At 40.2% G+C, this 13,178-nt stretch overlaps 1 protein-coding gene across 1 annotated transcript in view; it reads left to right on the forward strand.

Moving 5' to 3' along the window:
* Zfyve1 (zinc finger FYVE-type containing 1) overlaps positions 1 to 13,178 on the forward strand; it is a 57,237-nt gene that overhangs the window by 37,452 nt on the left and 6,607 nt on the right. Inside the window, exons 5-8 of the mRNA XM_026400716.2 lie at positions 8,596 to 8,702; positions 10,879 to 10,987; positions 11,656 to 11,753; positions 11,840 to 11,957. Coding sequence (XP_026256501.2) covers positions 8,596 to 8,702; positions 10,879 to 10,987; positions 11,656 to 11,753; positions 11,840 to 11,957 — 432 coding nt within the window. The remainder of the gene's footprint in view (positions 1 to 8,595; positions 8,703 to 10,878; positions 10,988 to 11,655; positions 11,754 to 11,839; positions 11,958 to 13,178) is intronic.

Here is a 13,178-nt window from a genome sequence, read left to right on the forward strand (position 1 = left end):
ATTAGGGTAAACAGTACATTGGAGTTCCTTATACAATCTGGAACTTCTCTACAAGTTTGAAATTGTATCAAAATGAACATGTCTCTCACACTTACACAGACTTGTGGCTTTTGCCTAGTAGTTAAAAGCTTAGGCTCTGGAATTAGATTGACTTGTGTTGGAATCCTAGCTCTACCACTTACCAGTTGCTTGGTCTTGGGAAATTAGTTTATTTTTCAACAAATAAATGAATGCATTCATATGCCAGGTAGAGTTTGAAATGCTGAAAATACAGTGGGTAAAGAAAAGACAAAAAAAAAAAAAAGGATTTTTGTAACCTTTTCCCTTATCTTAAAAAAAACCTAACAAGTTGAGGTGGGAATTAAATGAGAACTTGCTTAAGAAACAGATTTTTTTGGCATATAACACATGTTCAGTGGATGTTAGTTATTGTGAATAATATGTATATGAAAATTATATATTTTTAAAAAATATTTATTTTTTAGTTTTAGGTGGATACAATATCTTTATTTTATTTTTATATGGTGCTGAGAATTAAACCCAGTGCCTCACGCGTGCTAGGCAAGTGCTCTACCACTTCAGCCACAACCCTAGCCCTGAAAATTATATTTGAATAACTCATGACATACCATCTTCTAATTAGAATTTGAGATTAAAGTGTACTTATATGTAGTGGCTCAATGGGGGGAGAATTACATTTAAGTAATGAAAACATTCTCAAAAGAGGCCGAGTTCTTGCTGTGATATACCTAGGATTGTAAATCTGATCACTACACATTAAGAGGTGAGTAGGCCAGTGGCTGGATTCCTTATCACTTCTCTAAATGAGCCCAGTTTAATGCTTAAATAAGACTATCAAGGATGCTGAGTGCTGAAAGCAATAATTGGTGTTCAGGGATTTTTCTCCTCAGAAGAAAATCTGGTGTCTTACCCCAGGCCAGTTTGTTAGGGACTTTTGAGAAGGATGAATCCTTACACTGTATTCTTTTTTTTTTTTTTTTTTAAATGACAATCCTTAATGCTAGACTCTGCAATCGACATAGTCAATTCATAGCAAACAATTCTAGATTAATTCTATTTTTTTTAGAGAGAGAGAGAGAATTTTAATATTTATTTTTTTAGTTATCGGCGGACACAACATCTTTGTATGTGGTGCTGAGGATTGAACCCGGGCTGCACGCATGCCAGACGAGCACGCTACCGCTTGAGCCACGTCCCCAGCCCCGTGGTTTCTTTTTTTTCCAGCTATATTTTCCATGTATATAAAGGTGTTTTTCCACATGCTGCTTGTTTCCTTAGGATGATTGACTACTTCTACTATTTCTGACTAGCCTTTATGGAGTGCTTTCTCTATGCAGTGTACTGTAGGCCACTGTACTTCATATATATTATTAATTCCTTTTATCCTCCTAATATCTGAGATAGGGAAACTGAGGTACAGGTTAATTGGTTTCCATGAGATAACTTGTCAAGTAAGTGGTGAAAAATTTGAACTGGATAATCTGACTTCCAAGAACTTTAATAATTTTTAAAAAATTTTTTGGTACTGGGGATTGAACCCAGGGGCACTTAACCACTGAGCCACATCCCTAGTCCTTTTTATTTTGAGATGTTGTCTTTCTAAGTTGCTTAGGGCCTTGTCAAGTTGCTGAGGCTGACTTTGAATTTGTGATCATTTTACCTCAGCCTCCTAAGTCACTGGCATTCCAGGTGTGTGCCACCATGCCTGGCCACAAGAACTTTTGAGCCTATAGTGTAATCTTTCTCAGTTGTTAGTCCACTTCTAAGGCCAGAGGGTGTGTGTGTTTGTTTGTTTGTGTGTGTGTGTGTGTGTGTGTGTGTGTGTGTGGCTCAGCAAGCGCTCTACCGCTGAGCCACAACCCCAGCTCCTGTTAATGCTATCTTTAAAGTACTCATACTTAGGTCTAGGAAAAAAACAACTCATTCAACTTCTCTATTACACACTCACAACAAAGATCATTTCTGATACCAGATGGTGGTTGTTCTCACATACTAAGGAAGCTATCCATTCTGGATAGAACCTAATGCATGGCACATGCCAGGCAAGTTCTCTGCCAGTGAGCTACTTTTCCCATCAAAGTTGTGACCATTTAAAAAAGTTCTTGAAGTGTTGGGGCTGTAGCTCAGTGATAAAGTGCTTGCCTCACATGTGTAAGGCACTGGATTCCATCCTCAGCACCACATACAAATAAATAAAGATATTATGTGTCTATCTACAACTAAAAAAAAATTTTTTTAAAGTTCTTGAGCCAGGCATGATAGTGCGTGCCTATAATCCCAGTGGCTCAGGGGGCTGTGAGGCAGTAGGATTGCAGGTTCGAAGCCAGCCTCTCAAAACAAAAAATTAAAAAGGGCTGGGATGTGGCTTAGTGGCTAAGCACCCTTGGATTCAATTATTGGTATCAAAAAACAGTTCTTGATATACATTGCTACTGCTTTTAGTAGGGGCATTCCTGTAAGTTGTATTTTGAGTGTTTGTAATCATTCTGTTAAAAATCATAAAAGCAGCTGGATGCTGAGGCAAGGAGAATCACAAGGTTGTTTTTTTTTTTTTAATTGTTGATGGACCTTTATTTATTTACTTATATGTGGTGCTGAGAATCAAACCCAGTGCCTCACACACGCTAGGCAAGTGCTCTACCACTGAGCCACAACCCTAGTCTGAGAATCACAAGTTTAAGTCCAGCTTGGGCAACTCGGTGAGACCTGTTTTAAAATAAAGTAAAATAAATGGGCTGAGGGTGTAGCTCAGTGGTAGAGTGTCCTTGGGTTCAGTCCTTAGGGGGAAAAATCATAAAAGTAGTGTGTACTTGTGATAAATAATTCAAGTTGCACAGAAAAGTGAGGCATGGGTTAAGTCTTCTTCCCATTCCTTCCCCACCTACTCACCCTCACTCTGTGGAAATAACCATTGCTTTTACTTTTCAGTATATGTTTAGAAGTTTTCAGTGCTACATAGTGCATAGTTATATGTATGTAATGCATAATTTTTTCTTCTTAAATAAATGGGACTATAGAAAAGTTAGATCCTTTTCTTGTTCCAATATCCTGGTTTCTCTCTGCAGATAACCAGTATTAGTAATTTATTGTATATGCTTCTAAAAAATTTCAGTGTAATGTAAGTGCACAAATAGTATAATTTTATTCCTTTGTTAATGCTATCTTTTTAAAAAATATATTTATTTATTTATTTTTAGGTATAAATGGACACAACACAATGCCTTTATTTTTATGTGGTGTTGAGAATCGAACCCGGGTCCTGCTCATGCTAGGCGAGTGCTCTACCGCTGAGCCACAACCCCAGCCCCTGTTAATGCTATCTTTAAAGTACTCATACTTAGGTCTAGGAGAAAAACAACTCATTCAACTTCTCTATTACACACTCACAACAAAGATCATTTCTGATACCAGATGGTGGTTGTTCTCATATACTAAGCAAGTTATCCATTCTGGAGCAGATGCCAGTTGGATTTATTATAATCCAGTTCAATTTGAACACTGTCTACCTGGAAATAGTGTCAAGATCCCATCTGATCTTAGAGCTCAGTCTCTAAGACTGCTCCCCTGACTTTATTTTTTTTTAAATTTTTTGGTACCAGGGATTGAACTCACGGGCACTTGACCACAGAGCCACGTCCCCAGCCCTATTTTGTAGTTGCTTAGCACCTCGTTGTTGTTGAGGCTGGCTTTGAACTGGCCATCCTCCTGCTTCACTTTCCCGAGCTGCTGGGATTAGAGGTGTTCTCCACCATGCTGGATAGAAATGATGAAGTGCATAGTACAAGTGGGAAAAGGGGCATGGAGCTTCCACACCATCTCTGCCTGAGCTACTCTTTAGGATGTCTAGAGACATCTACATATTCAACCATCCCAAAGCTCTCCCAACTGTGTCCTTTTGGGTCTGTTTTAAACATGGGCAACTGTTGAAATGTAATTGGACAAAAAGGGTATGATCTAGTGCTGATAGTTTAAGTGGGAAAACCCAGCAAGGCCTGTCTGTTCAGATTCTTGCCCTCTCTTGGCAGCATTCCTTCCTCCTGGTAATGGGGCAGGATTCCTCTGGAATGAAGAGGATCTTATGACCTGCTCTCAGATAAGGATAGATCAGAGGATTTGTAAAATGAAGAGAGATAGGCAAGGAAAGATTAGAGGTTCACCTTGGGGAAGAAAAATTGGAGTTTCTATAACCTTCTTGAGGAGGGAGTTATGAGCCAGGAACTGTGGTTGGAAACCAAAAAATTTATCAATATCATAAATCTTAAGTTTGGTTTTTAAATATTTTTTAAAAATTTTTATGCAGGAGATTGAACCCAAGATCTTGCACATGCTAGACACTGTGCCACTAGCTGTAACCCCGCTCTGGTTATCTTTTTATATTAACACATAATGTATGCCTCATTTTTTTTTAAAGCCATTAGTAGACTTTAAAAAATTATTAGCTTTATCTTATTTATGAGGATTGCGTGTGATTGATACAGCATTATTGGATTCAAAAGGGGTCCAGGGACTACTTTTCATGTTCATTATTGAACAGAAAATGTGGAATTAGAAATGTAATTGATAAGAAAGAATGGAAAGTTTGGAGTGTGTGTGTGTGTTTGGGAGAGGGAGAGATCTGCAGCCACTGTTTGCCTGAGAATGGTTTCCCTGTGACAGCATCACTTTTTCTATCATTCAGCCACTTTGTAGTCTCCAGGCCCCAGTACCACTTTTTCTAGATGGGCTATTTCCTTCTCCTCTGTTTAGGATCCACAGTACCACCAGTCAAGATACCTATAAAACATAACCTTCACTGAGCAGGTTAATCTGTTTAAAGGAAAGATGCTCAAGTCCCAGTTGTATAGGGGAATTAATAAACTGTGGTTGTCAGTACTTGTAGTTCTGAATAACTGGGAAAACTGTTTTAAAATTGAGTTCCTATAGGTTTCATGTAATATCTTCTTTAGTCTCTGATCACTAAAAGTAGAAATACTGACTTTCCAATTCCTTCAGATCAGGAAGCATCTATTAAGTATTTATAAAATTGTGATATTTGTTGCAGGTGGCATCATAGAGAAGAAATGTCATTTTGAATTAGGAATTTGACTGCTGTCCCTTGATAACTGGAGCTAACCTTTATAGGTACAATAGAAAGAGGCATACTGTTGCCAGGGCAACTGAAGTTCAAGATCATCTGGTCTCCAGGCAACCTTTTCTAGACTTGCCTCAAATATTTTCCCAGGCACTCTAAGGAGAGGCCCTTCCCTGCTTTCCCCTTCCAGCTTTGGGACCTCAGGGAGAGCCCAAGAAACTCCATGGAATGATGTGAGATTTGGACTTTTTTTTTTTTTTTCCTGTGGTGCTGGGAATTGAATCCAGGGTCTCATGTATGCACTCAACAACTGAGGTATATCCCTAGCCCTAAGTTTGGCATTGAACTGGCAAAATATATGGATCAAGTGGTAGGTACCTACTTTAAATTGAAAAGAAAAATCAGATTATAGAAAAATGTGGGCAGGGGGATGGGGTTGTGGCTCAGCAGTAGAGCACTCGTCTCCCACGTGCAGGACCCTGGGTTCGATCCTCGACACCACATAAAAAAATAAATGAGTGAAATAAAGGTGTTGTGTCCAACTACAACTATAAAATAAAAATATTAATAAAAAAGAAAAAGAAAAATGTGGGCAGTTTATCCTTGTGTCTGAAACACTGACATCAAATTTCAGCAGTTACTATTATATTCTCAGTGCTTTTAATTCTTGTAAGGCTTTCTGAAGCTTACTAAAGCTGGATTCATTATTATCAGTGTGTGACTTGTAAAAGAAGTGACATACTTGTGCTCTTACCCAGTATGTGAGAGGGTAGGTGACCAGTGTCTGAAGGATAAGGCTGCTTTGTCTAAGAGTTCCTCTCTTTCCAACGTCATAAGGGATTACTGTTGCCTTGGGCAACATAAAGCAACGGTTACTAGGGCAGAGAATGATGGTAGTTCTAAGGGCATAGGTACCATGGGAAATTCTGCTGTGGATTGTTTCATGCCAAGCCTTGAGATACTTAAAAATGTACTGGGTGTCGTGATGTGTACTTGTAATCCCAGCTACTTGAAAGGCTGAGACCTTGGCAATTTAGTGAGACCTTGTCTCTCAAAAAAATAAAAAGAGCAGGAGATGTGCCTCTAGGTTTAGTCCCCAGTACCACTAAATAAATAAAATTGAATTAAGATAAAAAATAAAAAGGGCTGGGTTGTTGCTTAGTGGTAGAGCACTTGCCTAGCATGCTTGAAGCCCTGGGTGGAATCACCAGTATTGGGGGTGGCTAGTTAGGGAGTAGCTAGCCTTAAACTTAGAAGGGTCTGTGGGAATGGGATGAAGCCTGGGACCAGGAAGGAAGAACAGCAGTTGGTTTGCAAGTGGGGCTTGGTGCCAGGCCACTTCATTCTAAAGGTCTGAATTGAGTGTCTGTGGAGACCAAAGCTAGGATTTGGAGGAGGGTACAAAAGTAGGGAACTTCTTTCATAGCATTTATGATCTATTTTGGAGGTAAAAATACATGTAATAGACCCATACCTTATACTACTGTCTATATCTAGTTTGGGAGTGGAGTACCAAGGGGCTTCAGAAAGGGCAGAGAAATATTATTTTCAGTGGTTGGGAAGGGTTTATTGGAAGAGGTAGGATAAAAATAATTCCTAAAGGATGGGTCTCATTTACAAGTAGGAGAGAAGAGAACCATGTGTGGACAGAAGGTGAAGCCCTGCTTCTCATTTATTCTCATTGTTCATAAATTTATTCATATTCTCTTAAAATCTTTACTTTTACTAAGTTATTCCTCACAAAATTATACCCAAGGAGGATATGACTTAATATTATTATTTGTGAGACCATTTTTTCTTAATCTCAATCAAGGATTGCAACTTGGTCAGCTATCACTAGCAGATGGGGTTTAATGGGCCTGCCCATTATTTTTGTGGAACCTTAATTTAAATGCCCTTGGGTGAGTCATGGGCCACTACTCTTGTTAAGACAAGAGTAGACCTGACAGATAGCATGTGCCTCTGTGAGCACTCAAGTTTGCAACTCTTGGTATTAAGACTTCATTGAAAATAGAAAAAGGAAACTTTTTTATTTTTTGTAGTACTCAGAGCACGCTACTACTGAGCTACCTCCTCGGCCCTTTTTATTTTGAGATAGGGTCTTGCTAAATTGCTAAGGATGGTCTTGAACTTACAGTCTTCCTGCCTCAGCTTCGCAAGTCACTGGGATTGCAGGTGTGTTTCACTATAGCCAGCTGAAAAGGAATAAGAAGTTCTCATTAAGTGGGAATTCTTCTGAGCTTGAGTTTAATATCTAATCTTCCCCTTTCCCAAACTTCATCTTAAAATTTCTTCTGCTGGGCTGGGGATGTGGCTCAAGCGGTAGCGTGCTCCCCTGGCATGCGTGCGGCCCGGGTTCGATCCTCAGCACCACGTACAAACAAAGATGTTATGTCTGCCGATAACTAAAAAATAAATATTAAAATTCTCTCTCTCTCCCTCTCTCTCTCACTCTCTCTTAAAAAAAATTTCTTCTGCCCCTTTTTAAAAAAAAAAATATATATATATATATTTTAAGCTGTAGTTGGACACAATACCTTTATTTTATTTATTAAATTTTTTATGTGGTGCTGAGCATCAAACCCAGTGCCCCGCGCTTGCTACTCCCAAACGCTCTACCTCTGAGCCACAACCCCAGTCCCTCTTCTGCCCTTTTCATTAAAGGAAGTAACATCTTGTCCTTTTGTTTTCAGCTACTTTCCCTTCTCTTCCCCTGAATCGTGTCTGGCTGTCTCAGACTGGGGGACTACAGAAACTCTGAACAGAATCCACTGGATAATTTTTAAAGCCTAGAAGGCCCATTGCTATAATTAGTTTGAAGAATTCTTTGAATATAAAGTAATGAGTGGCAACAGAGGATTAAATATGGATTCTACCTTTCAACATAAAATTTTATTTGCTTCTCAAATACTTTATCTTTCTTTTTGGCATTTACTTTGGCTATTTGCCATCTGGTAGGCTAGTAGAGTTGATAAATAACTGTGAAACACTATAATAATTCTTCCTTGTTTTTTGGCCAGGGATGTGTTATTATCTACATTGAGATAGTTCTACTGTCTAGTGAACTCCAAGTGGACATCTGTGGTTGGACCTGAACCACTTCTTGGCTTTCTGGAGCCATTCTCTTTGAGTCTCTCCTCTTGAGCCTCAGAGTTTTCTCCAGCTTCCTAAAAGATGATAGTCAATATTTGTATGGTCTTGAATAAAATACTGAGTGTGTGAGGTAGTTTATAACCTCCCAGCAGTTAGGAGAGAACATAACTCTGCATACTTTTTACCTCTTAGGCAATGGGCCATCACAAATGGGTTCTTTCCAAGGTTTCCTGTGTTGAGGACTGTACAGGTTGGGTCAAGGTTGAGGGTAAAGAGCAGCAGTTACTGTGTTTCTTCCTTGCCTGTGGTCCTGGTAAGAAATATGCTAGCAGTAAAAGGCAGGAAGAGGAAGGGCCAAAGCACAGGCTCTCTGCTGAGGACCTTCATGTGTCACCTTTCCTCCTTGGCAGGCACTGAGTGACCGTTTCAGCGGTGAGATCCCTGATGACCAGATGGCGCACAGCTCTTTTTTTCCAGATGAGTACTTCACCTGCTCCTCCTTGTGCCTCAGCTGTGGGTAAGTGAGGCCAGTCCCGCTCCGTCTCCAGGGACTAGAGGATTACAGTAGTCATCATTCACTTGAGTGTATGTGCCAGTCACCTGGGGTCTGCCTAAATTTCAGTTTCTGATTAAAATCATCCAGGGCAAGGCCCAAGACGGTGCATTTCCAACAAGTTTCCAGGTGATCATGATGAGTCACACTTTGAGATAGCAAGAGCTTCAAGGGTACATAGTTATGAAGGTTTCTCTGAAGATTCTAAACTGGTATAGATGTGAAGTTAACTGGTTTCTGCTTTGGGCAGTTTTTATGACAGAAGATTTGGGGTTCTGTGCTTTTCTCTGTGTCTTTTTTTTTTTTTTTTAAGAGAGAGAGAAAGAATTCTTTAATATTCATTTTCTAGTTTTCGGCGGACACAACATCTTTGTTTGTATGTGGTGTTGAGGATCGAACCCGGGCCGCACGCATGCCTGGCGAGCGCACTACCGCTTGAGCCACATCCCCAGCCCCTTCTCTGTGTCCTTAACCAGGGCTTTCAATCATTTATTTATAGGTTGCTATTTATTAAACTAATAAGCGAGTAACCTCCCTGCCCATGCCCAAGCCATGTGCAAAACATTGTGATGTATATTTAACCTAGCTGATTCTTTTCATTGTGAGGGCAATTGATTAGAACATACTAGAATTTTCTAGGGAGCTTTCAAAATTATTTAGGCCGGGGCCCCACCTCTGGGAATTCTCATTTATTGGATCTGGGGTAAGATCTCTGGATTGATGTATTTAGAAGACTCATTGGATGATTCAAAGGCATAGCTTAATCTGAGAGCACTGAGTTAGGGCAGTGCTTCTCAAATTTCAACCTGCATATCTATTACCTTAAGCTGTTAAAATATTGTTTCTGAACCTGCATGTCTGGGTGGGACCCAAGATTCTTCTGCATCTGGAACAAGGGCCAGGTCATTGCCTGTGTAGCTGGTCCATGGGCCCTTCTTTGTTACTGAGGGATTAGAACAGTGCTCCTCAGGCTTTAGTATGCATCTGAAAAACCTGAAAACTCTGTTAAAACAGATTGTTGGGCCCTTTTCCCCACAGTTTAATTCAGTAGGTCAGAGGTAGGACCTGGGAATTTGGATTTTAATAAATTCCTAGGTGATGCTGCTGTTGCTCTTTGGACCTACATCTGAAGATCGCTGTATTAATTGAACCTGTTGATGGCTATTAAATCACAGACTGGGTGCCTTGTCTGATCAACCCTAGGGGATTGAACCTAGTGTGTCTAGGTCAGATTGCAGTCTCCATGTCCTATAGATATTCCCCAAGTTCCCTTCATCATGGACTTAGCTCATATCAGGATCACTGCCCATATTGCCAACATTTGCCTGTCTACAGGCAGAGACCTGAGCCCAGTTCTGTATTGGTCTTTTGGCTACCTGCTGTGGTACTGAACCACCTCTGACCTGGGTAAAAAGGTCTTGGCTCTTGGATTATACAGTGTAGGCTAAAGAGAGCCAAGAATTATCTTGAAGAGTTCAGTTTGTGATGGGAAGAGGAATGTTAGTTGCCATATTACTTACCTTCCTTTCTGTTCTCCCTGTGAACCCAGCATGAGGGGCTTCAGCACTTCTGGATCATCACTTTTCCATTCTGAGCCTCACTGGGTTTCCAGAATTTTCTGTTTTATCACAGCAAAATTCCAAAGTCCTGACCTCTGTTTTTGCCTTGTCAGGATGGCAGAACTCACTGTCATTTGGAACTTTTTCTTGTTTGGCTTAAGCTTCCCCTTAATGCATTGCCAACTTTTGGGGGTTGGCTTGCATTTTGCATCTTGGCAGCCTGTTCTGGTTTAACTTTCCATTTCACCCTTTCTGGATTTTTAGTTTCTTGAGAGCCATGCAGGTTTCATCTTTGGTTAAGTTGGTGTCTTCTGGCTCCTCCATTCCTATTGAGGGACCAGGTCTGTTTTTGCAAGAAGAAACTCTTTTTTTCCCCATACAAGGGAGATGCTTGCTCTATCTCTGTCACACTGTTGATTGTAAGTGTAACAGAGGGGCCTCTGGATTTCCAGGGTCAGCTGCCCTCTTAGTCCCAGTAACAAAGATCTGCTTTTAGCCCTGTGCCTGGCTAGGGTTGGACTTTCTCTAAGTGGCGCTGGCTCCTTTTGCTCTCTCATTGACTGTTTTGGGGTTTCCCTCAGGGTTGGATGTAAGAACAGCATGAATCATGGGAAGGAAGGAGTGCCTCACGAAGCCAAGAGCCGTTGCAGGTATTCTCACCAGTATGACAACCGAGTTTATACCTGCAAGGTGAGTTCTCAAAGCGTTTCCTTGCTCCAGCAGCAGGCTTGCTTGCATGCCTTCTCCTTTGGAAAGATTGGCTTGGAGCTGCCCTTTGATGCATCCTGAAGTGTTCGATATTCAAATTGAATACCTTTGGAACTTTTCCCCAGCTGTATTCAAAAGAATACATGTCTTTATGGCTTTATTTATTTATTAATTATGTGTGTTTATTTATTGATTTTTTTTTTTTTTTTTTTTGGTACTGAGGATTGAATCCAGGGGTGCTTTACCACCAAGCCACATCCCAGCCCTTTTCATTTTTTAGAGACAGGGTCTTGCTGAGTTGTTTAGGGCCTCACTAAGTTGCTGAGGCTGGCCTTGAAGATTTGATCCTCCTGTGTCAGCCTCCTGAGTCACTGGGATAATAGGCATGTGTGACTGCAACCAGCTAAATTAGTTTTTTTGTATTTCTCCTTTCTGTGATAAGTGTGTAATTTAGAGCCCAGGTTTTAGACCTGGAATGGGTACACATTTTATTGTCTCTCAGAGCACTGGTTTCTTTAGAGAAACAAATCTTCTTAGGTGCTAAGTGGGGTGTGAAACCCTCAACCAGTATGGTTGCGGGGAGTGGGGAAGTGAAGAGGGCATGGGGCTGGTGTACCTAGAATAAGCTTGCAGAGTGCTCCGTGTTGCAGGCCTGCTATGAGAGAGGCAAGGAAGTCAGCGTAGTGCCCAAAACATCTGCCTCTACCGACTCTCCCTGGATGGGTCTCGCAAAATATGCCTGGTCTGGGTGAGTTTAAACAACATAACTAAAGATTTGTTGGTGTTTGTCTCCCAAGGGCCTGAGTGGATAATACTTTATCCTCCTACTCCTAGATATGTGATCGAGTGTCCTAACTGTGGCGTGGTCTATCGTAGCCGGCAGTACTGGTTTGGGAACCAAGATCCTGTGGATACAGTGGTGCGGACAGAGATTGTGCATGTGTGGCCTGGAGTAAGAACTCTTACATTGATTTTTTTTCCTCCTTCCTTTTGTTTTGTTCAGTTATTCATGTGTAGGAAGAAGTGGAGCTTGTTTAGAAGGAAGATTAGCCATGAATTTCAAAACATGAGTGCTGTAGAAAGGCAAGATCTGGAAGCCTTTCCTGTTATAGCTATTGAATTGTTTTTATTTCTTCTTGCATAAATGGTAGGAGCACAACTTTAAGTGAAGTAAGCTAAAAATTAATCTGTCATTGTTCTTTAGCAAATACAGCTTTATTTTCTAATGTTCTCACTCATTTTCTATGTGTAGATATTTTTATAGATGCAGTCATTTTTTTGCTTGTTTATTTATTCATTTTTTTAGAGACAGAAACTTTCTGTGTTGCTTATCTTTGTCTGAGACTCATAGACTCAAGCAATTTTCCTGTTTTAGCCTCCTGAGGACTAGGACTATAGGCATGTGTCACTATGCCCAGCCTGATTGTGATTTAAATGCCATTTTTCTCATGATAGAATTCATTTTGTCCAAGACTGTAGTTGGGATTTACCATTCCCTTATTTTTGGACATTTATGTTTTTTTAATGAATTTTTTATGAGCAATAAAAATGTTTTAGTGACCATCTTTATGTAAGATAATAATTTCTTTGTTCTGGGAAATTTTCTTGAAGGATATGCTAGGAAGTAGAATTTTTGTAGACCTTTATTTACTTTATTTACTGTTTTTAATTTGATATTGAATGCAAGGTTTTGGAAAAACAGACCTGTTTAGGAGGCAGTGATTTGGTACTTTCATTCTATCAAATCACTGTTCACATCTGGGTGTAGTGTATGCTTATGGTCCTAGCTACTTGGGAAGATTACTTGGACCTGGGGTTTAAGGTCAACCTGGGCAACTTGGTGAGATCTTGTCTCCTCCCACTCCTCACTGCCCCCCCCAAAAAAAGGAAAAAGAGTGAAAAGTCACTATTCACACTTGGAATTATTCATAAATCATAACAAATCCTACCCTTTTCCCTTCATGGAAAAAGACAAGTGGTTTTCTCAAAAAGGAATTATTTCACTCTGTTGTCCCCTTGCTGTATAATTTCTACTGACTAGCTGTCTATATTAGTCACATTTCCTTATCTGGCAAATACCTGAGATAATCAACTTCTAAAGAAGAAAGTTTTGCTCTGGTTCAGTATCAGTCCCTGATCACTTGGCCCTATTGCTTCGGGCCTGTGGCAGTAC

This window comes from Urocitellus parryii, chromosome 6, assembly GCF_045843805.1.
Source record: "Urocitellus parryii isolate mUroPar1 chromosome 6, mUroPar1.hap1, whole genome shotgun sequence".
NCBI lineage: Eukaryota > Metazoa > Chordata > Mammalia > Rodentia > Sciuridae > Urocitellus > Urocitellus parryii.